Source organism: Wyeomyia smithii, chromosome 3 (assembly GCF_029784165.1).
Source record: "Wyeomyia smithii strain HCP4-BCI-WySm-NY-G18 chromosome 3, ASM2978416v1, whole genome shotgun sequence".
Taxonomy (NCBI): Eukaryota; Metazoa; Arthropoda; class Insecta; order Diptera; family Culicidae; genus Wyeomyia; species Wyeomyia smithii.
In genome coordinates this window covers 151,130,097-151,155,534 of record NC_073696.1, presented here as the reverse complement: position 1 = coordinate 151,155,534, position 25,438 = coordinate 151,130,097, and the positions used below count along the sequence as shown (strand labels likewise).

Here is a 25,438-nt window from a genome sequence, read left to right as displayed (position 1 = left end):
AAATAATGTGCAAAACATACCCTTTTCATTAGATATTGTAAAATTTGGTCATAATAGGCCTGACACTAGAAAAAAATTTAAAAAAACATGATTTTTTGTAGAAAGGTAGCTTAAAAGTTTAGTTGCCGCAGTTTGCCACGGTTGTGACTACATTCAAAATTTAGGTAAAAACGTAAGCTTTCAAATGCATACTGTCCGCTGCTGCGCAAAACTGCGCAAATTATCACTTTCGTGAAAAAGCGATAGCAGTTTTTTTTTCATTTATTTTTTGAGGTTGAAATTTCAACCAGGATTAATTTTAATCATAACCATGATACCCCATTAATGGAAATTTATGATATCGAGCTCAATCCGTAAGAATAAAACAAAAATTTGGGCAAAAATTACAAAATTCATCAATTAAAAGTTATAAAATAAGTGTTAAATAAGAAAATAGTAAACAAATCTTTATGAAACTTTTAATTATGTCAAACTTTATCACTTTCTGCAAATTTAAAACAATATTAAAAGCATTCAGCCCTCTTCAATTTATGATCATGAAATTCGCTGAACTGATGGAAGTGTTAAATACTAGCAGCAAATTCATGCCATCGAACTCCGGCTCACAATAGCCCGTTTAAAGATTGCTCTTGCTTCGCACTCGTTTGTATACAAAAGTAAAGCACACATTTTGCTTTATGAGAAAAATAAACAAAGAACAGTCGTCGCCCTCCGCATCTTTTCGTATTCATTTAGAACGTTGTGTCATTCCAGTGTCTTGGTTTTTAAATTCATAAATTCGTTGATTTTTATTATGGAGCCTTCAACTTCAGCGGCACCACTAAATTCAATGTCTAGTAAGTTGTCAATTCATGGTGTTATACATGTATTTAAATGTCCTCTGTCAACCATAGAAACCGGATTAGGAAGATAACGTATATATGAAACAATGAAACATCGAAAATTACTATAAGAAATGAAAATTGCAGCGAATGACATTTTTCCTGCTGATAAATATAATGAACTTCTTGGTCGCAGTGACGAAAATACCCAACACGGAAAAAATAATGAACTTCAAATTTTCTGGAAACAATTCAACACGAGATTTAAGTGATCACAGCGGAAGATGATGATGCTGATGATGATTTTTTCAATTTGTAATTAGTTTGTATTACTTATGTTGTTTTAGTTTATTGAAATATATATATATATATATATATTTTTTTTTTTTTTTTTGTTTCAGGTGGAGGGGAAATTTGCATCCAAACCCCTGAGGTGACCAACCTCAGGGAGTGTGGGGTTGGTTTGAATCAGTGACCGGACCCACTAAAACCCCTCCAGTCTCCAGCCCATAATACTCCCCGGGACCACCGCTAGGTATTGCTTCGGGGAGCGGCTTTTGTGCTCTGTGCACCCTCTTGGTTCTATAGATCTCTTTGCTAACTTAGCTAACTAACCTGGCCGTTAGCTAACACTGGCGTGTCGGTGGTCAACCTGTCGCCTGTTTTGCAATTCTAAAACTATTTGAGAGGCGGCTGTACAAACCGCCCTCCAAATGTTTGGGTCTTTACACATCCTCCGAACTAGGTTGTCCGGAGTGGTGTCTGGCCCGCTCACTACTATCATGTCGCTCCGCGCATGCACAAAACGAGGGCACACGAAGAAGACATGCTCAGCAGTTTCTTCCGCATCCGCGCACTCGGGACACATGGGGGACCCCGCATGCCCGAATCTGTGTAGATACTGCCTGAAGCAACCATGACCTGACAGAATTTGTGTCAAGTGGAAGTTAACTTCTCCATGGCGCCTCCCGACCCATCCGGATACGTCCGGAATAAGTCGATGCGTCCATCTACCCTTTGCGGAATTGGACTATTCCTGCTGCCATCTGATCATCGAGAATAACCTTCTGGTGCCTCGTATACCCCTTGTGTCACGTTGATCGAAGCATTCTACGTCCTCCTTAATGGCTATGCTGATAGGCATCATGCCGGACAGGACGCAGATTGCGTCGTATGACACTGTACGGTACGCGCTCACAACCCTCAGGCACATGAGCCTGTAGGTACTTTCCAGTTTTCGACGATGACTGTTGGTACCTAACGCTTTGGACCACGCTGGCCCACCATACCTAAGTATGGACGAAACCACGCTGGCAAGAAGTTTACGCTTGCTGCCATATACCGCTGAGCTATTGGACATCATTCGAGATAGTCCTGCAGCGGCCGTTGAAGCCCTCTTACAGGCATAGTCGACGTGACTCTTAAATGTGAGCTTATCGTCAACCATAACCCCCAAGAGCTTCAAGGAACGCCTTGAGGTAATGGTGCAGTCACCGACTCTGACCACCGCCTGTTGCTCTAATTTGCGGTTGTTCACAACCGTAACCTCCGTTTTATGGTGCGCTAACTCCAGTTTCCTAGAGTGCATCCAGTCTTCGACCTTGCGTATGCAGTGCGCGGCCGTCAACTCGACCTCTTCGATCGACTCGCCGTAGACCTCTAGCGTGATGTCGTCTGCGAAACCGACGATCACAACCCCTACAGGGAACTTTAGTTTCAACACCCCGTCATACATGACATTCCACAACACCGGGCCCAGGATGGAACCTTGCGGTATCCCTGCGGTGATTGGGACGCACTTCTGACCCTCCTCCGTGTTGTAAACTAGTACCCGATTATGGAAATAATTTTCCAAAATCTTGTACAACGACACCGGTACGTGGATGCTCCTAAGCGTGAGCGCTATGGAGTCCCAACTGGCGCTATTGAATGCATTCTTCACGTCAAGCGTGACGATTGCGCAATAGCGAATGCCCCAACTCTTACGCTGGAGTGCTACCTCTGCCGTCTTGGTGACAGAGAGAATAGCATCCAGCGTGGATCTACCTTTCCGGAAGCCGAACTGGTTACTTGCCAGACCGTTTACACCCTCTGTGTACTTCACCAGTCTGTTGAGGATAATCCTCTCAAGCACCTTGCCCGTAGTGTCCAGCAGACAGATAGGTCTGTATGCCGATGGGTCCCCTGGCGGTTTCCCAGCCTTCGGCAACAGCACCAATCTCTGTCGCTTCCACCTGTCCGGAAAGAGGCAGTCATCCAGGCACTTCTGCATGACTGCTCGAAATAGATCGGGGGCCACTTTCATGGCCGTCCTGATGGCCAAGTTCGGGATTCCATCCGGTCCCGGTGCCTTGCTCACCTTTAGGGAGTTGGCGATCACGATGAGTTCCTCATTCGTAACCCTTACCTCCTCCACAACCTCTGCACGGCTGCCGTCTCTCACGGATTGGATGCCCGGCAGGTTGGCCGACCATCCCTGGTCTGTGTCTGAGATACTGGAACGTCGGACGTGAGACTCAGCAACCGGAGGCCAAGGATTTGGCTCGTGTCGTGGAAAGAGTCCCTCGATGATACGCTCCAGCATCGCTGGTGATCGCTCTGCAGGCGCCAACACGCCTTTGGTCTTCGCCATTACGACTCTGTAGGCGTTGCCATACGGATTCGTATTGGCACTCGCGCAAAGCCTATCAAAGCAGGCCCTTTTGCTCGCCTTTATCGCACTTTTAAGCGCCGATCTTGCAGATCCGAATACTACACGGCGCTCTACCCTCTGTGCATCGGTACGTGCACGTTGCAACATCCGTCTTGCACGGAGGCACGCGCTACGGAGGTCCGCTATCGCGTCGGTCCACCAGTATACCGGTGACTTACCATTCCTAGGTTGGCGGGTCCTAGGCATGGTGGCGTCGCACGCCCGCGATAATGTGGCAACTAATTGGTCAGCACTCGGGCGGAGCCAACTGCCCCCCTCGCGCTCTCTTCTCATTGCTTCTGCAAATACCTCGGCATCGAAATGCGATGTCTTCCACCCGCGGACGGTCGGAGTATTGGCTCTACCCGTCGCCTGCCGCCTCACGTTCTGGACTACGCTATAGCAGACCGACTGGTGGTCACTATAGGTGTAGCCATCGTCTACCCTCCAGTTCACGATCAGTCCTGGGCTGGAGAACGTCACGTCGATGATCGACTCCGCACCATTTCTGCTGAATGTACACTTGGTTCCAACGTTGGCCAGATCTAGGTTGAGCTTTGCCAAAGCTTCCAACAAGATCTGACCCCTCCGGTTCGTGCGGCGGCTTCCCCACTCAACAGCCCAAGCGTTGAAGTCGCCCGCCACTACTAAGGGTGTTAGTCCCGTCAGCTCCATAGATAACAAATCGACCATCTGGGTGAACCTTTCGATAGACCAACGCGGCGGAGCATAACAACTGCAGTAGAACACTCCGTCCACCTTGGCAACCGCGTATCCTTCATTTGAGGTTGACACAACCTCCTGAACCGGGAACTTGCTGGTCGTGCATATGGCCGCCGTACTGGACTTATCTGCAACCCAATTACCGTTTCCGGGAGGAATGCAGTAGGGGTCCGATACGATTGCGATGTCCAACCGCGACTCAGACGCTGCTTGGTATAGCAGCTGCTGTGCCGCATAGCAATGGTTCAGGTTCAATTGTGTCACCCTCACGCCCGTGGTTTCGTGGCCGCCTTGCCGGCTGGGCACCGTGGGCCTCCAATAAAGTGCTTGGCGTCCCGTTTTCCAGTACATACCAAGCACTTGGGAGGCTCCCCGCAGTCTTTAGCTTTATGGCCAGCACCACCACAACGCCTACATGACTGGCTCCTATCGGGCCCCTTGCAGGTCCAGGACTTGTGTCCTCCTTCGAAACACCTGAAGCAAACGTCCGGCTGCTGGAGTATGCTCAGGGGACATACTGACCAGCCAACCTTAAGTTTGGTCTTCAGGGCCAGAGTTGCATCGGCCGATGCAAGCCGGAAAATGGCCACCTGGGTCCCCGCTGGACCCTTTCGGAGGCGAATTACCTCAGTGGCTACTTCCACTCCGCACTTCTCCTTGAGGGCCTGTGCAATATCGCATCTCTCGGTGATTTCATCCAAGTTTTTGAGCTGGAGAGTCACCTCTGAGGTGAGTGCCCGAATTTGCACATCTTTCCCGAGGACCTGCTCGGCTACCGTCTTGTAGGCAGCGCCCTTGTTTTCAGCATCCTTACGGAGCTCAAGGATCATCTCGCCGGTGCGAGAACGACGGATGGTCCGCACATCCGCTCCCAGATCCTTGAGCTGGGTTTCGCCTCTCATTTTCTGCAAGACTTCGGAGTACTTGGACCCCTCCGTCTTGAGTATGAGGGCGTCGCCCCTGCTTCGCGCCTTCTTTCCCATTTTTGGACGATTTGTCGCCTTCTCGTCGTTGCGCTTGCTGTCTTTTTGGCGCTTTCTTCCTCCCACGGTAACCCAAGGGTTTCCCGTAGCTGCCACTTCGGCAGACTTTTCGGCGGACTTGGAGGCCGTTGGTGTGCTATCTCGCGGGCTTAGCACAACCAACCGTTTCTTGCTGTTCTCGGGGGCTTCCCCCGGAGACTGCCTTGCTCTTTTTGCGGCTGACCCGGAGGCGCAAACCGCTGCAAACATGCAGGTGTCCGTTTGGACCGACTTCGTCGCCCTTCCGGTCACCTCCGTTGCATTCTTCTCTGCAGCCACCGCTCTTGCCTTGAGCTCGGCGTGCTCCTTCTTCGCAGCATCGACGGAGGACCGAAGCATGTAGAGAGCCTGCTTCAGGTACTTCGTCGTGTTGGTGCGACTTTTCGCAAACTCGATTATGGCATCGAGCTGCTCCGACAGCGCTACTACCTTCGGTAGCGTGTCTCGCTGTCTTCCGACCGCCTTTATCAACAGTGGACCAGCCACTGCGATGTCTTGCGTCGATCCGGTAGGCGTACTGCCTTTGCCGTCTTCGCAGGCGTCCTTTACTGCATCCATCTCCGCCTTTCTCGGCGGAGACCTCTGGATGCCTCCTCGTGCAAACGGGTTTTTCAACCCATCTGCGCCCAATTGTTGATCTTCATTATTACTGTTCATTTTTGCTAAGTGGGTCCCCCTTCCAGCCGCTATCCTTATCCATACTGGAGTGGTCGCCTATCTGGTCCCATGGTAGTCTATGCCGAAGCAGTGAGGCCATGGCTAGGGGCGGCTGCCATAGCGCCTTATGAGCAACTATGACACCCCCGACCGGCGCAAGTCAGGAAAGGACATCTGATCCCACTCCTGCCCGGTTCCCACCGGGCAATGAATTTGGAACGTACTGGAAGGCCTGCCAGGTTTTACGGGACGGAGATCCCTGCACCGGTTGTTGTCTCGCCGTTTCAAGCCGTTGTCACACGACCTTACTAAGGGAGCTCGGCGCAGGTGCCAGCCCAGAATCGTGGTACGAAAACGAAATCCGACTCTTATCATATGGCGTTGCGACCAGTTACCGTAATTGGGAACTTACTGGCATCAATCCCAATGGGCGAATTAGTGCATTTGGGTGGTGGGAGCGGCACTATTCGCTCCGTCAGAGCTGCTTCCGGATAATGTGGCTTTTGTGAGAATTCGGCGGCCCAATGCCTGAGTCTCACCACAACCTAGGCTAGCTCTCGCTGATGGTCCGGGACTGCGTTCTTGCAGTTAGCACTTCCGTGGCCTACGGTAATCGCCAAATACCGACCCGTGGTGGCATACAGCTCTGCCAAATATATATATATATATATATATATATATATATATATATATATATATATATATATATATATATATATATATATATATATATATATATATATATATATATATATATATATATATATATATATATATATATATATATTTAGGCGAAATTAGTTTAGATCGAGGGGTCGTCCATAAATTACGTATTTTTTCAATGGGGAGGACGCCTGGTGGCACTACTGGTGGTCAAAGATCATATAATGCTATGAAAAAGGAAAAAAGTGACAAAAAATATTAAAAATTGGATTTTGTGCTTTATGGACGGCCCCAAACAAAAAATTGATGCCAAATTCGTGTGCAGCGCCCCAAAATTATGTAAATACTAAGTTTTTGTTGCATTTAACGACACTTTTTTTGCTTGGCCAGCCTTTGTATGGAGTCGCCCCACTGTGCAGTTTGGTGGCAGCGGCTTCTTTGAGCATTTCTGCGAAAGTGCGCTTAGAGCGCTCTTTCAGAGACCGCTTGATCTTTTCTTGGCGCTGTTTGTACGCGGGACATGCAGACAGCTCAGGCGGAGTCTGATCACAATAAAGGCACTTTTCAGCACCCTTATTACAGGCGTCATCCGCATGTTGCTCTCCGCACTTGCCACAACGTACTTTATTGCCTCAGTGGGAGGCCGTATGGCTCAACTGTTTGCACTTGAGGCAATTCATTACCCGCGGTACAAACAAGCGCACGGGTAGACGCACCTTATCCACGAGCACATAGCTCGGCAGAGCAGACCCGGCGAAAGTCACGCGAAAAGAGTCTGATGGGGTGTAAGTTTTTACACCCTTATCGAGCGATACTGAATGCAATTGCTTACATTCAAGTATCTTGGCAGGTTCAAGGCTAGAATCCTTGAAAAGGCCTTCTCCAGCCTTCAACAGGTTCTCGACAGTCAACCTCGATTCGCTGACCACACCGTCAATCTCAACTACGCACGTGGTCTTCCCGCACGTGGTACTACACGTGGTACTCCCGCGTGAAGAACTCACAAGCAGCAATCTCGTTTGCTTGCTTGAGGTCGAAAACCAAAACACGCAGTTTGTTCGGGCGTACTATGGTTATTTCAGTCACGGCTGTAAACCGTGCCAGATCTCTACAGATTTGCATTGTGTTCGATGCTTTCACTTTCGGCCGGAAAAATACAGCCCCAATACCAGCTTTGCCCTCCGGATACTGCTTAAGCCGATGGGTAGCTTCCTGCGGGGCTCCATTTTTAACCCTTGGAACTTTGTATCCGGGCTAGGCGGTAGAACGAGCGGGTTTTCATCCCCGCGTTTGTCGTCCATGTTGGACGCGTAAGCCACACACGCAAAATGCCAATCAACAAATAAAATTGTAGAAAAAAACCAAGAAAAAAAAACTACTTAGCTTCTGCAGCCGCTCTCCACCACAATCAGCGCACGGGCGATGCCAATCTCCAGTCCTTCACACAAGAGTCCGGTAGCAAAAGCTGCAGCCGTTCAGCTACACAGCAGCACCAATACAGCCAAGCAGCCGTGCGCCGGGTACTGGATTTCTCCAAGTAGCGACACAACGCACGGGCTATTGTTGACTTTTTCTTCCTTGTTTTTGCTGTCTTCAACAGCGACGACGGCAACGAGCAGCAGTGCACACGCAATACAATGCACGGTGACCTTGAAAGCGAATTACTGGTCGGCACTATCGAGATCGAAATAAAATTGCGACACACACACACACACAGAGCTGCATGTCACCACGGGTCGGCGCGTGGCGACCGCCGAGGTCACGTTATATGAGGGCGACCGCTGACAGTACCTAACAGCCCCGGACCAGCAGCGGGAGATTGCCTAGGGGTGGTGAGGGTCGGACACTGGGTCGTCGACTCCTCGTAAATGCCACAATCACCCGGAAGCATCTCTGACGGAGCGAGTAGTGCTGCTCCCATCAACCAAATGCACTCCCTCGCCCATTGGGGCCGACACCAGTAAGGTGCCGATTATGGCAACTGGCAGCGAACGAAACGGATTCGAGTCGGATACGATAAGGAACCATGACCAAGGGCTGGCACCTGCATCGAGCTCCCTTAGTAAAGTCGCGTGACAGCGGCTTGAAACGGCGAGATGGTACCCGGTGCAGGGGTCTCCGTCCCGTAAAACCTGGCAGGCCTTCCAGTACGTTCCGCGTCCATTGCCTGGTGGGAATCAGGCAGAGAAGGATCAGATGGGGGGGGAGGGGGGAACTAGTCCTAGGACAAGATGCCCCTTTCCTGACTTACGCGGGCGGGGGCGTCATAGTGCTCATAAGGTGCTATGGCGATCCCCCTTACCCAGGGCCTCACTGCTTCGGCATAGATTACCATGGGACCATACAAGCGACTTCTCATTTATGGACAAGGATAGCGGCTGGAAAGGGGACCCAATTAACAAAAATGAGCCAAACCAAAAACCAAAAAGAGACGGGTGCGGAGGGGTTACCAAATCCCTTCGCACGAGGTGGCATCCAGCGGTCTCCGCAGAAGAAGGCGGAGACGGACCTGAAGCAGAGCCTCCTCCTGCTTCGGGCCACTATTGATGAAGCCAGGAAGGAGCACGAAGAACTCCTAGCTCGGGTGAAGGCGGCCGAGAAAGAGGTAAGGACCAGAAGGGCGACTGCATCTAAAGAGGTGCAGACAGACGCCCCCTCGTTCGCGGCGGTCTGCTCTACAGGGCAGGTCGCTAAGCGAACGAGGCAGTCTCCGGGGGAAGCGGCCCCCGGGAACCCCAAGAAATGGTTGGTTGTGCTACTCCCACGGGAGAACACACCAACCAGTTCAAGGTCCGCCGAGGAAACGGCACAAGTGAAGGCAACGGGCAACCCTTGGACTACTGTAGAGGGTAGGAGGCGTCGGGAAGGTGCGACGCGCCAAGACGGCGGAGTGGCCAGAGGGCCGAAAAAGGTCAAAAAGGAGTAGGAGTGATGCCCTCATACTCAAGACGGACGGGTCGAAATACTCAGAATCCTTGAAGAAGATGAGGGGGAAAACCCAGCTCAAGGATCTGGGGGCAGATGTGCGGAGTATCCGCCGATCTCGCACTTGCGAGATGATACTTGAGCTCCGGAAGGACGCCAAGAACAAGGGGGCTACCTAGGAAACGGTAGCTAAAAAGGTCCTAGGGAAGGAGGTGCAAGTGCGGGCACTCACCTCGGAGGTGACTCTCCAGCTTAAAAACCTGGACGAAATCACCGAGGGGTGCGACATTGTACAAGCCCTCAAGGAGAAGTGCGGAGTGGAGGTGGCTAAGGAGTCAATCCGCCGCCGCAAAGGTCCGGCGGGGACCCAGATAGCCACCTTCCGACTACCGTCGGCGGATGCTAACCTAGCCCTGAAAGAAGGCAAGTTGAAGGTCGGCTGGTCTGTATGTCCTCTGGGCATACTACAGCAACCAGACATTTGCTTCCGGTGCTTTGAGGGTGGACATAAGCCCTGGACCTGCAAGGGGCCCGATAGAAATCAGTTGTGCAGGCGATGGGGAGGTGCGGGCCATAAAGCGAAGGGCTGTGGGGAGTCTCCCAAGTGTATGGTATGTTCCGGGAAACGGGACGCCAAACACTTTATGGGAGGTCCCAGGTGCCCAGCCGGTAAGCCGGCTGCGAAACCACGGGCGTAAGGGTGACGCAACTGAACCTAAACCATTGCTTCGCGGCTCAGCAGCTGCTACACCAAGCAGCCACTGAGTCGTTGTCGGACATCGCCATCATATCGGACCCCTACCGCATCCCTCCCGGAAACGGTAACTGGGTCGCGAATAAGTCCAGTATGGCGGCCATATGTACGACGGGCAAGTTCCCGGTTCAAGAGGTTGTCTCAACCTCAGAAGAAGGGTACGTAGTTGCTATGGTGAACGGAGTGTTCTACTGCAGTTGCTATGCTCCGCCACGTTGGTCTACCGAAAGGTGCACCCTGATGGTCGATCTCCTATCCACGGAGCTAACGGGCCTAACGCCGTTGGTGATGGCGGGCGACTTTAACGCTTGGGCTGTTGAGTGGGGAAGTCGCTTCACGAACCAGAGGGGCCAGATCTTGTTGGAGGCTTTGGCAAAGCTCAACCTAGATCTGGCCAACGTTGGGAACAAAAGTACATTTAGCAGAAATGGCGCGGAGTCGATCATCGACGTGACGTTCTCCAGCCCAGGACTGGTCAAGAACTGGAGGGTAGACGATGACTACCCTAATAGCGACCACCAGGCGGTCTGTTATAGTGTAGACAACAACGAGAGGCGGCAAGCGACGAGTAGGGCCAACACTCCGTTCGCCCGCGGGTGGAAGACATCGCATTTTGATGCCGAGGTATTTGAAGAGGCAATTAGACGAGAGTGCGGAGGGGGCAGTCGGCTTCGCCCGACGCCTGACCAACTAGTTGCTATGCTATCTCGGGCGTGCGACGCCACCATGCCTAGGACTCGCCAATCTAGGAATGGGAAGCCACCGGTCTACTGGTGGACTGACGAGATAGCGGACCTTCGCAGTGCGTGCCTCCGTGCGAGACGGAGGATGCAGCGTGCGCGAACAGATGAACAGACGAACAGAGGACAGAGCGCCGCGCAGCATTCAGTTCTGCCAGATCGACGCTTAAAAGTGCGATAAAGGCCAGCAAGAGGGCCTGTTTCGATAGGCTATGCGCGAGTGCCAATACGAACCCGTGGGGTGACGCCTACAGGATCGTAATGGCCAAGACCAAAGGCGCACTGGCGCCTGCAGAGCGATCGCCAGCGATGCTGGAGCGAATCATCGAGGGACTCTTCCCGCGCCACGAGCCAAGTCCTTGGCCTCCGGCGGTCGAGTCCCACGTCCGACGTTCCAGTATCTCAGCCACAGACCAGGGATGGTCGGCCAACCTGCCGAGCATCCAATCCGTGGGCGACGACAGCCGTGTCGAGGTTCAGGAGGAGGCAAGAGTCACGAATGGGGAACTCATCGTGATCGCCAACATTCTAAAGGTGAGCAAGGCACCGGGACCGGATGGCATCCCTAACCTGGCGATCAGGCTGGCGATAAAAACGGCCCCCGGGCTGTTTCGAGTATTCATGCAGAGGTGCCTGGATGACTGCCTCTTTCCGGATAGGTGGAAGCGGCAGAAATTGGTCCTACTGCCGAAGGCTGGGAAACCACCAGGTGACCCATCGGCATATAGGCCTATCTGCCTGCTAGACACGACGGGCAAGGTACTTGAGAGGATAATCCTCAACAGACTGGTGAGGTACACCGGAAGGGCAGGTCCACGCTGGATACCATCGCCTCCGTCACCCAGACGGCGGAGATAGCACCCCAGCGCAAGAGAAGGGGAATACGCTATTGCGCAATCGTCACGCTTGACGTGAAGAATGCGTTCAATAGCGCCAGTTGGGACTCCATAGCGCTCGCGCTCAGGAGCATCCACAAACCGGTGTCGCTGTTCAAGATTCTGGAAAACTACTTCCAGAATCGAGTACTGGTTTACGGGAGGAGAGTCAGAAGTGCGTCCCAATCACCACCGAGGTTCCGCAAGGTTCAATCCTGGGTCCGGTGTTGTGGAACGTCATGTATGACGGGGTGTTGAAACTAAAGTTTCCTGTAGGGGTTGTGATCGTCGGCTTTGCAGTCGACATAACGCTAGGGGTTTACGGCGAGTCGATCGAAGAGGTCGAGTTGACGGCTGCGCATTGCATAAGGAAGGTCGAGGACTGGATGCGCTCCAGGAAACTGGAGCTCGCGCACCATAAGACGGAGGTCACGGTTGTGAACAACCGTAAATCAGAGCAACAGGCGGTGGTCAGAGTCGGAGACTGTACCATCACCTCAAAGCGATCGTTTAAGCTCTTGGGGGTTATGGTCGTTGACAAGCTCACGTTCGGGAGCCACGTCGACTATGCCTGTAAGAGGGCCTCATCGGCTATTGCAGCACTATCTCGTATGATGTCCAATAGCTCAGCGGTGTATGGCAGCAAGCGAAGACTTCTTGCCAGCGTGGTTTGGTCCATACTTAGGTATGGTGGGCCAGTATGGTCCAGAGCGCTTGGTAAACTGGAAAGTACCTACAGGCTCATGTGCCTGAGAGTTGTGAGTGCGTATCGTACGGTGTCATACGATGCAATCTGTGTCTTGTCCGGCATGATGCCTATCAGCATCGCCATCAAGGAGGACAGAGAGTGTTTCGACCACCGTGACACAAGGGGCATACGAGGCACCAGAAGGTCATTCTCGATGCTCCGCTGGCAGAGGGAATGGTCTAATTCAACAAAGGGCAGATGGACGCACCAACTTATATCGGAGATATCCGGCTGGGTCGGGAGGCGACATGGCGAGGTGAACTTCCACCTGACACAGATCCTGTTAGGCCATGGTTGCTTCAGGCAATATCTGCACAGGTTCGGTCACGCGGGGTCCCCCATGTGTCCCGAGTGCGTGGAAGAGGAGGAGACTGCAGAGCATGTCTTCTTCGTATGCCCCCGTTTCGTAAGAGCGAGGAGCGACATGATGGCTGTGAGCGGGCCTGGCACTACTCCGGACAATCTTGTCCGGAGGATGTGCGACGACCCGGACATCTGGAACACGGCCTCTGCGGCCGCCTCCCAGATTCTCCTGGAGCTACAACGTGTGTGGCGGGTCAATCACCAACACGCCAGTGGTAGCTAACTACCAGTCTCCAGGTAGTTAGCTAGGAGGTTATAAGAGTAAAGAGGGTGCATCACGCACAAAAGCCACTTCCCGACGTAATACTTAACCGTCGTTCCGGGAAGACCAGGACTGGAGACTGGAGGGGTTTTAGTGGGTCGGGACAGGGGTCAGTAGGTGTCTGGGGGAGTGTAACTACCCCAGCATCTCTCCCCTAGTCTCATCCCCACACCCTGAGTTCTCTTCTCAGGTGTCTGTTTGCAGATTTCCCCGCCACCGTTAAAAAAAACACGCACTCACACACGCACACACGCACACACACACACGCGCACACACACGCACACACACACACACGCACACACACATACAGAAAATGCTCAGCTCGTCGAGCTGAGTCGAGTGATATACGCCATTCGGCCCTTTGGAGCACTTTTATACTTTCGGTTTTGCAAGTGATTGCTATACCTTTCTAGGAGAAAGGCAGAAAAATATGTACGAAATCACATCTTAGGGGGTAAAATTACAACTACTACTTTAAGGCTAGCTGAAGAATTTCACATTCGTATATCTTCTAAAATCATTTCCCAACCCTAGCCTTAGTGTGTTGAACAGATATAAAAATATTGTTTTACAAAACATTCAGTAACTTATCGTATTCCTAACCTTGATACAATTCTTTCCCTCCAATACAGAGATATAAATTTGAATGAATTGCGTTGGTAGCATTCTCTAACACCTTCCTTTTAACAGATTTTCTTTAACTCTACGCAACCTGATAAGAACGGAAAATATCTTTAAAATCTTCCAATCTACGCGTGGGCGTGTATGAAATCACGCTATGCAAGAAGGCGTGGAAAATATGAAAGGGCCGAAAAAAGGACAAAATCCCTTTTTGCCTTATCCCTTTTATTCCAATTTCGCTTTTATTTGACATGGACCTAGTGTAGATCTACTTAATATAGATCACTTCCTTTAATGGACCACCCAAACTTCTCACACCAAATTACAGATTATAAACAGCGATGGAAAAAAATCACCTCTAGCGATTTTGAATACATATAAAGCAGGCCTAAGATGCGTTGACATCGTTGTCAGTATGCGAATAACAAAGTATCGGTGTTGGTTCACTCTCTTTGCTTTCCTTTTTACGATATATTGCTTGTCGTTAGTGTACACTGCCTATAATCGCAAACCAGTCCCATATGGGTTTTCATCGTTTTTGAGTTAAATATCAGATTCCATCTATTTCTTGCACTACTATCGATTGAAGAAACAAAAAAGTATGTCTTGTTTGAAAAAGTCAGAAAAAAATGTGAGGTCAAATTGTCCCATCTTAAAAATAATCGCATATCAGTCCCACCAAATGTTTTTCCTAAGTATGGTCATATTTTTTACTTCAATCCATATAACAAATATTTTGTGCTGTTTTTCAGGCTTTTTACTGATAAAAATTCATCAAATAAATTATAAATGCAAGGTTGTTCCAAATAAATTCCACACAAAAGTTAATTTTAAGTAGACACTGGAACTGCGACTTTTTCTGAAAGTTCGTTCCCGAAAGGTTATTGATTTTGTCAATCAGAGGCATAATAGCCTTGAGCAATGCTGCTTTCTGTAAGGGGTTAATTTCCTGTGGATGATCTGCTCACTTTAAATGATCATTCAAGTTGAAATTGTCAGAACTCAGAAGAAATCGTTTTTAGTTGCTTTGCGAAAAACAGCTTGTACGTCTTTTCATCGCCGTCGTCCTCCGTCAGGTCACTGTTGTAATTAAATTGGAAACTTCCCTTTCTCAATACTACTTTTCCAATATGCTAAATGCACGGGCTAATGCGGAATAATACGTATTGCACGTAATTCGAAAACACTGAAGACGTAAGAAGGGAAATTATTCAGTAGCATATCAAAGACTTCAACCTTATGTTTTATTTTTCAACGACGACCTCAAATTCGGGGTAAGTAATGGGTGGACGTCTCCGTCATTCTCCATGCAGCATATTTAGAATCTGTCTGCGACCATGAACTTATACCCATATTCAAAATACTTGAGAAAAATATGATTACTCCTATACCGAGCGGTTGAAAGTGAGACTGGTATGCGATTATTTTGCTACTCGATGGCCAAAATAATCGCATATCAGTCTCTTCCTTATTTTAGATTAAAATTTTCACGAAAAAAGCCATTCTTTAATGAAGAAGTTATGATTAAGGTCTGTTTCATTACATTATGTCGTAAAAATAGGAATAACCCATCCCAAACAGCTGAAATACAAAAAACAAGAAAAAAATCTTCAAACGCTGTTTTCTCAACTCGATGATTTTCTAGATGGGACTGATATGCGATTATAGGCAGTACACCACAACATATGGTTCTCAATGTGCACAACTCGGTATATGAAGTTATTCGTCTCTGTTACACAGAGCTATCATATCTTGTTATGTTCTTACCCATGAATATGATTTTTTGTCAGAAAAAGAAAGAACATGACAATGTATGCTCTCCTACTCTCGCTGCCGAAGTAGTCCCTTCCCCCACACTTTCCCTCTCACCGCACCACACCTCTGCTGCTGCTCAGGCCACATGATATTCTTCTGCTGCTATTCTTTGTTCTTCTAACGACCGGCATATGGAGAGACAAACGCAACGAGCGAATCGCTTCTCAGAGCAGATGTAGTCTAGTCATGTGTTTATTTTCTCCCAGAAACCTACGCACCATATCATCATTTCATTATGTATTGAGAGGATTCAAGTTTAGTCGCGGTCTGTACACATTATGATGTGTACATGTGGAGATTAAACGATGATTGCATCATATTTGTTTCGTTTCTATCACTGATTATAAATATACTTATGTTTACTATACTGCCGTGATATGACATTGTGACGTAGATCCAAGTGATCAGTTTTTCAGTACGGCCCAAAAACGAAAGAATTTCTCGTCACTTTTGTATGGAAATGTATGCCAACGTCACTTTGTTTTTTTGATTCTATGCAACGTACGAATAAGTACCAACGAGAAAGAAGATACCAAAGATAGGTCTTCGAATAAAGAACAAATTGACATGAAAAACTCATTTTCGAGAAAATCATCATCTCACGGCAGTATAGTACTCTTCATTACGGCTGCGAAAAATGTCTTTTAACAACAGCTACCTGGTTTGTCAAGGTTCGTTAACGTTTTCATAGAAAATGGCTTTACTAAAAACCGTACACTAAAGTCGCTTTTTACGCGGGGGATACATGCCGCGTAAAAAAACCGCGTAAATTCCGGAATCCGCGTAAAAAAAACACGTAAATTCCGGAATCCGCGGAAAAAAACAGCGTTAATTCTGCATTCCGAGTGAAGGGAAACCGAAATCCGCGCAAAAAAACCGCGTAAATTCCGGAATCCGCGTAAAAAACCGCGTTAATTCCAGAATCCGCGTAAAAAAGCCGCGTAGAAAGAAACCCGGGTAAAAAAACGCGTAAAAAGCGACCTTAGTGTACTGACATCACACTTTCCGAGCGAAAATAATCAGATTTTCGATGAACCGGTAGGATAATAGTATCTTTAAAAGATAAGCAATAAATTTTACTAGAATAACACTTAAAATATTGAAAAAAATAGTGGCCCAATTAAGGGTAGAAATGTTTTCCTTATTCCGACATGCTTCATTTTGAACAAGAGCTATCATTGAAATAACGCCGCGAATCATAGTTACCATAAATTTGTTATGATCGTTTCATTGTACAACATTGCTGCTAAAATGGAAAAAACGCCGAAAATTGGTAAAAATATACTGAAGCAGCTGTTACTGAGTGTCTTCAAGCAATAAAAAGTGGTGTTTCGACTGGAGAAGCTTACTGGTGCTACAATGTTCCAGGATCCACCGTAATGTTCCGTGCAAGCAGCAAGTGGTCAGGAAAACCACGAAAAGGTAAACCAACTGCATTAACTGCCACGGAAGAGGATTCAGTTGTTCGCTGGATAACTCGGATGGCACGTAAAGCATTTATTTTTACGGAAGAATGGCTGCAGTCTTAGTGCGTATGCCAGAGTCAGCTTCATCAGCGGCAGCTACGGTTGAAGAGATATACTATTTAGACCTGGCCTGAATTAGAAAATTGTTGTGGTCCAAATAAGGAAATCGTGGCCCATTAAAGGATACTGAAGCGATGATTTATTTCTTTTATTATAAGAAAATAGAGGTATTATCTTGTTGTTTTTCATACAGAAAAGATGATAAACATGTTACTGCATGTTTATACATGATGAAATACTCAATTCAGTTTAGTCAGTTTAGATATTTACACTTTTCTTGCAAAATTTGCAGCTACGCTACTAAGTGGTCCATTAAAGGCAGTTATACCCTAATCCTCGTCACATGACAGCAATAACTCTATCACGATGAAAAAGGTATCAATTCGTGACGACGCCACAATGGCCAAAATTTCAATACTGTTTGACGTAGCAATAGACACAGACAATAGACACAGCACTCTTAGCAACCCACATAGGAGTAAATATGTTTCAAACCTGATCAAAAGTGAAAAACTCGAAGTAAGTTAACTTTGTTGTGTAGTGTTTCATTTTGAAGTGTGATGTTTGCTCGATCATTCGACAGCTTGTCAACATCCAAAAGTTATTCAACATTTATTTACTTAACATTATCGGACAACAGGGTCTACATGAAAAAAATAAAACTTAAAAACATCCAAAAGTTATGTTTACGGTCGTAATGAGAGGTGTGAAGCGACCGCAATTCAACAGTTTTTTTTATGGATAATAGATACGCTTTGATACCGTGAGCTAATATATTACGTTTCGGTGATAAACAAGTGATTTTAAAATAAAACAACGATGGTGATTGTTAAGGAAGGTAAATCGAACAGGAATGTGTACTTATCATGTAAGGTAGTCTCTCCAAACACCCAGGTGTTTGTCAAAATCAATATAATAAAACCAAAAATATTTGTTTTTATAAGTTAACTTAAAATGGGATAATTTATGTTTCAGGTAATATCCGGTAAAACGGCTTATATTACGTAAAAGTGCTAATATTCTTGGTTATAGTGGGGAAGAAAAACCTTCCGGATGCTTCCGGTTTCATGCTTTATCGCACTGTGAAAATAATCAAAAAATTCTTATTTTTTCACTTTTTGGATAGTTGTAGCCTAGGTTACAAAAATGAAACTTTGTCAAACTATGAAAAAGTGTACTGAAAAGTCATTTCATAATAAATTCAAGTATTTGAATGAGTTTTGAGCCAATTTTGACTAAATTTAAATTTTATTGAGAGAAATGTCACGTAGCACTTTTAGGTGGGTTATTTCATGCAAAAAATCATCCAAATCCACTCATTAGTTTTTATTATCACTATATGATACGTTTTCAGTACGAGAAAAATGTTAAAATAATTATGATCAGGTTTGATGTTCTTTTTTTTTAACGGTGGCGGGGAAATCTGCAAACAGCCACCTGAGACGAGAACTCAGGGTGTGGGGATGAGACTAGGGGAGAGATGCTGGGGTGAGATGCGAGTGTAACTCACTCGCCCAGGCACCTACTGATCCCTGTACCGACCCACTAAAACCCCTCCAGTCTCCAGCCCTGGTCTTCCCGGAACGACGGTTAAGTATTACGTCGGGGAGTGGCTTTTGTGCGTGATGCACCCTCTTTATTCTTATAACCTCCTAGCTAACTGGAGACTGGTAATTAGCTACCACTGGCGTGTTGGTGGTTGACCCGCCACACACGTTGCAGCTCCAGGACAATCTGAGAGGCGGCCGCACAGACCGCGTTCCAGATGTCCGAGTCGTCGCACATCCTCCGGACTAGATTGTCCGGAGTAGTGCCAGGCCCGCTCACAGCCATCATGTCGCTCCTCGCTCTTACGAAACGGGGGCATACGAAGAAGACATGCTCATCAGTCTCCTCCTCCTCCACGCACTCGGGACACATGGGGGACCCCGCGTGACCGAACCTGTGCAGATATTGCCTGAAACAACCATGGCCTGACAGGATTTGTGTCAGGTGGAAGTTCACTTCACCATGTCGTCTCCCGACCCAGCCGGATATCTCCGGTATGAGTCGGTGCGTCCATCTGCCCTTTGTGGAGTTGGACCATTCCCGCTGCCAGCGGAGCATCGAGAATGACCTTCTGGTACCTCGTATGCCTCTTGTGCCACGTTGGTCGAAACACTCTCTGTCCTCCTTGATGGCGATGCTGATAGGCATCATGCCGGACAAGACACAGATTGCATCGTATGACACGGTACGATACGCACTCGCAACTCTCAGGCACATGAGTCTGTAGGTACTTTCCAGTTTACCACGGTAACTGTTAGTACCTAGCGCTCTGGACCATACTGGCCCACCATACCTAAGTATGGACGAAACCACGCTGGCAAGAAGTCTTCGCTTGCTGCCATAAACCTCTGAGCTATTGGACATCATACGAGATAGTGCTGCAATAGCTGATGAGGCCCTCTTACAGGCATAGTCGACGTGACTCCCGAACGTGAGCTTGTCGTCCACCATAACCCCCAAGAGCTTCAGGGATCGCTTCGAGGTGATGGTGCAGTCCCCGACTCTGACCACCGCCTGTTGCTCCGATTTACGTTTGTTCACAACCGTGACCTTCGTCTTATGATGCGCGAGCTCCAGTTTTCTGGAGCGCATCCAGTCCTCGACCTTGCGTTTACAGTGCGCGGCCGTCAACTCGACCTCCTCGATAGACTGGCCGTAAACCTCCAGCGTTATGTCGTTTGCAAAGCCGACGACCACAACCCCTACAGGGAACTTGAGTTTCAACACTCCGTCATACATGACATTTTACAACACCGGGCCCAGGATAGAACCTTGCGGAACTCCTGCGGTGGTTGGGGCGCACTTCTGACCCTCCTCCGTGTCGTAAACAAGTACTCGATTCTGGAAATAATTTTCCAGAATCTTGTACAGCGACACCGGTACATGGATGCTCCTGAGCGCGAGCGCTATGGGGTCCCAACTGGCACTATTGAACGCACTCTCCACGTCGAGCGTGACGCGTATTTCCCTTTTCTTGCGCAGGATTGCTACCTCCGCCGTCTTGATTAGTGATGGGAAACTTATCGATACTTGTCGATGATATCGATAAGTGCTTGACATCGATATTATCATTAATTTTTTGACGTTAACGATAATTATCGATATTATAAGGGTGAGCACAAGTCAGTGCGGCTGGTTACTGGAGGAGACCCAAAAGAAGGAGACCTCACCTACCCTTCCCCAGGAGTTGCTTTTGCCACTGGGTATTTGTTGCTATTCGACAAGATTTAGCATTGTTGGGGGTGGTGTAAAGGTTCGACCCGGATGTCACTGAGTTTCTGAGAAATAATGGTAACTAAAAAGGTATTTATAGTTTTTAGTTTCCTATGGACAGATGAATTCGATAACTCAGTACTGGAGAACTTTAAAAAAATATCCAAACTTTTCGCACCATCTCATAAAAAGCAATGACACGAAATTGTAATAAAATGCATTTTCTTTGGCTTGCCAACTCTTATAATATGATGGACATGCATAGCGGCAGTCTATTGGTAATTCTCTGGTAATTGTTTAGTTTAACTTGGAACTGTTTAAGTTTAAAGTATCTGTTACCCAACAAACATTTTTTAGCTCCACTAAAAATCCAAATCAACGAAATTGTTGCGCCTAAAAAAGTATCCTGATTTATACAGGGGGTGGAAAAAATAATTGAGATAAAAAAAATTCTCTCGAATTTTAAATGGCCAGAACTTTACGAAAAATAAATCAATTTTGATAACCAGTTTCATTCCACTGGCAAACAGTATTATATTAGTATTACTTGGGAACTTGGTGTGACCATCCTACACCGAAAATGTTTCGGATTTCAAGAGTGTGTGTCAAAATGTACATTTTTGCAACGCATGGAACGTTTTAGGCAACTAAATTGTCTATCTAAAATACTTTATTTAAAAAAATCTGAGATCACCGATATTTTCTTAAATCATTTTTTGTTTTTAAAATTATATTTTTTTTCAGAGTAGGATCTTAAACTCATTTTTTTATATTTTTGAAGTAGGCTAACCAGATTTTCTCGGAATAAAAACGGGACAAACGGGTTCAAAAAACGGTACACATGTTAACATTTATTTTTGAATTTTTTTTCCAACCAAAGCATGCAAACAATTGGGACTGCTTCGATGAACTTACCCCATCCTGAAGAGTGCAATTTTCAGCAATGAGTTTCTGAAATTTGTCACATGATGATCGAAATTTTGACTAACAATTATCATGGTCTCAACTTTCAATCTGACCTTTTTAAATGTTAATCCAGATAAATTTTCAAACGCAAGTTTGCAAAGTTGCTTGGTTTAATAAGACCTACACACCCACAATGTTCGATTGAATTCTGCTAGAGTGCTGCAAGCTCAAAGAAAATTAGTACCCAATAGGGAAAAAACCGCCAAAATCAACACCCATACTTAATAAATTCATACCTTACTCTGGAAGCGTAAGCAAACCACACTGGTGGGAGAAGAATATTGTTTTGTCATATCTGACGATGGCTGAATAACAGTACGCCGAAACGTCCATGTAAAACAAACATAGTGTGTATGTTTCACCGAGAAAGATCAACCATCCAAAGGAAATAAAATTATACGGTGACTAAAACTTCAAATAACGCAAAATATAGTTTCGATACTAGTAGCTGTGCCTTTTTAATTCGCTGCGCTTTTATTTGAAAATTTAATTGTTGGGAAATAATTTTAAGAGAAAATTGCAACACAGTTGCAAAAAAAGGAAAAATATTTCAGGATTCCTTGATAATTAGAAAAATTATCAAATGGCGGCACCTGCCGAAAGATATTAATTTAGTTTTTAAATACGAAACTAATTTGTATAGCTACTTTCCGGTTAAAATTATATTCAGCATTCCTTGGTTTATTTTTCTTTAACATCATGTATCTATCAGTATTTTTCGGACATTTTTTTTTCTATAAATTGTGAAGAAAAGAAAAAAGAGGTTTTGAACAAAAAACGCGTTATTTTGCTACAAGGTGTTGGTATTACAATCGACACCAAAATTGGAATTATTTTCGTAATGAACCTAGATGTATAGTTCCCCCAACTTTGAGCCTAATCCGTGATGGTCGATGCCAAGTTTGTTCTTTTTCGTGGTCACTTCGTATGAAATGACCTTTATTTAACTCTATCGTTTTCAGCTAACCGCTTATTTTAAATAATGTATTTCAGTGATGATGATAAAATATTGGTGTTTCGTTCAAATCGTATTTCTGATGAAACATCCCCCCTTGAAATGGAAGAGGAGACTCTATTCGGATCAATAATGATTTTTTTCGTCGCTCACGAGCTGCTAGGAAGGTAATAAATATGTTTATTTTGGAAGCATTTTAATAATTTATTTGTAGACGTCAATGGTGCTCAAATAACAATAGCTACATTCTTGAAATGATGCTCGATGTAATTGCTCCAATGCTGCGCTCTCCGTTACTAGAGCCTTATCGCGATTTTATCATTGAATGTTTGGAGCAAACCACATACTGCTTATACGGATATCCACAGAAAAAAGGTAGAACACGCCACATTCAAGACCACGAGGCTACACAAAAGATACTGACATGGAAAAGGGCAGTGCAATTATTCGATATATACCGACCAGACGAGCTACCCGAGTTCAATTCTTATAAGTATGTCAGTTACCGTACGAGTTGGGGCTATTATAAAACGAGACTGATTGATGCAGAAGAAATACGTATTCGCCGAATCCGCACTACCGACAAGTGTGTAGTATAAAGCTTACTCTTTCGATTGTCGCGCATCATGTGTTTGTACAGAAATCAGTTTGGTCATAACCATCATTCAGGGAACCGCATAGAGTGTTGTAAGAATAGAAGAGGGGTGTATATTAAAGGTGACAGAAACTACAGGGGATAGTCAAAATAAGTAGGATAGGCAAAATTTTGATGGAATTTGAAATGCTGTAGCTTTGCCAAATGTTATTCGATTTTAATAATTCGAACACTATTGAACTGGAAAACTTTTGAAGTTTCATTTTCTGACCTCAGAACTGACCTAGGTCACCGGATGTAGGAAATATTCCTGAGTTCCGGTAGGCATGTCAAATCTGCAATTTTTTGGATGGATTTGGTAATGGGTTACCTGATAAAAATGCTTATTCGCATCATTGACATAGATGACAAAATCATTTCTGAAGCGAATGGTACATCAAGATCCGGAATCGGCCAAGAACTCATCGAGAAATGGCTATTTTTCATCCGGAAGTCCTCAGAAGAACCTTTACTAGGGGACATTTACGTTTTTGCACTAAATATAGCGTGTGACACCTCTATCTTCAGGATTTTTCATCAGAAATCTTTCAAAAGATATATTTTTGAATATAGGCTTCATTGGCCACTTCCGGAACAACCTGGATGCCCCGAAGGAACTCGTAGTGAGGGAATTTACATTTCTGTTCTGATGAGTTCTTGGCCGATTCCGGATCTTGGTGTACTATTCGCTTCAGAAATGATTTTGCCATCTATGTCAATGATGCGAATAAGCCTTTTCATCAGGTAACCCATCACCAAATCCATCCAAAAATTAGCAGGTTTGACATGCCTACCGGAACTCAGGAATATTTCCCACATCAAATGACTCAGGCCAGATCTGAAATCACGAACCAGAGGGGCCAGATCCTGTTCGGGGCTTTTGCAAAGCTCAACCTAGATCTGGCTAACGTTGGGAACAAAAGTACATTTAGCAGAAATGGTGCGGAGTCGATCATCGACGTGACGTTCTCCAGCCCAGGACTAATCAAGAACTGGAGGGTAGACGATGGCTACACTAATAGCGACCATCAGGCGGTCTGTTATAGTGTAGACAACAACGAGAGGCGGCAAGCGACGGGTAGAGCCAACACTCCGACCGTTCGCGGGTGGAAGACATCGCACTTTGATGCCGAGGTATTCGAAGAGGAAATGAGAAGGGAGCGCGAGGGGGGCAGTTGGCTCCGCCCGACTGCTGACCAACTAGTTGCTATGCTATCGCGGGCGTGCGACGCCACCATGCCTAGGACTCGCCAACCTAGGAATGGAAAGCCACCGGTTTACTGGTGGACGGACGCGATAGCCGACCTTCGCAGTGCGTGCCTCCGTGCAAGACGGAGGATGCAGCGTGCGCGAAACGAAGAAGAGAGGACAGAGTGCCGCGCAGCATTCAGTTCGGCAAGATCGATGCTAAAGAGTGCGATAAAGGCCAGCAAGAGGGCCTGCTTCGATAGGCTATGTGCGAGTGCCAATACAAATCCGTGGGGTGACGCCTACAGGATCGTAATGGCCAAGACTAAAGGCGCGCTGGCGCCTGCAGAGCGATCACCAGCGATGCTGGAGCGTATCATCGAGGGACTCTTTCCACGCCACGAGCCAAGTCCTTGGCCTCCGGCAGTCGAGTCTCACGTCCGACGTTCCAGTATCTCAGACATAGACCAGAGATGGTCGGCCAACCTGCCGAGCATCCAATCCGTGAGCGACGACAGCCGTGTCGAGGCAGGGGAGGAGGCAAGGGTTACGAATGAGGAACTCATCGTGATCGCCAAATCCCTAAAGGTGAGCAAGGCACCGGGACCGGATGGTATCCCTAACCTGGCGATCAGGCTGGCGATAAAAACGGCCCCCGGGCTGTTCAGGGCAGTCATGCAGAGGTGCCTGGATGACTGTCTCTTTCCGGACAGGTGGAAGCGGCAGAGACTGGTCTTATTGCCGAAGGCTGGGAAACCGCCAGGGGACCCATCGGCATATAGGCCTATCTGCCTGCTGGACACCGCGGGCAAGGTGCTTGAGAGGATCATCCTCAACAGACTGGTGAGGTACACGGAGGGTGTACACGGTCTGGCAAGTAACCAGTTCGGCTTCCGGAAGGGCAGGTCCACGCTGGACGCAATCTCTTCCGTCATCAAGACGGCGGAGGTAGCAATCCAGCGCAAGAGAAGGGGAATACGCTACTGCGCAATCGTCACGCTCGACGTGAAGAATGCGTTCAATAGTGCCAGTTGGGACTCCATAGCGCTCGCGCTCAGGAGCATCCATGTACCGGTGTCGCTGTACAAGATTCTGGAAAATTATTTCCAGAATCGAGTACTTGTTTACGACACGGAGGAGGGTCAGAAGTGCGTCCCAATTACCGCAGGAGTTCCGCAAGGTTCTATCCTGGGCCCGGTGTTGTGGAATGTCATGTATGACGGAGTG

General features: G+C 47.1%; 1 protein-coding gene across 2 annotated transcripts in view; it reads left to right on the top strand.

Annotated features, from left to right (window-relative positions):
• Positions 1–25,438, top strand: part of LOC129727093 (calcineurin-binding protein cabin-1-like) — a 667,482-nt gene that overhangs the window by 55,373 nt on the left and 586,671 nt on the right. For both annotated transcript variants that reach the window (XM_055684544.1, XM_055684543.1), the window contains exons 5-6: positions 22,428–22,556; positions 22,604–22,882. In XM_055684544.1, coding sequence (XP_055540519.1) covers positions 22,428–22,556; positions 22,604–22,882 — 408 coding nt within the window. The remainder of the gene's footprint in view (positions 1–22,427; positions 22,557–22,603; positions 22,883–25,438) is intronic.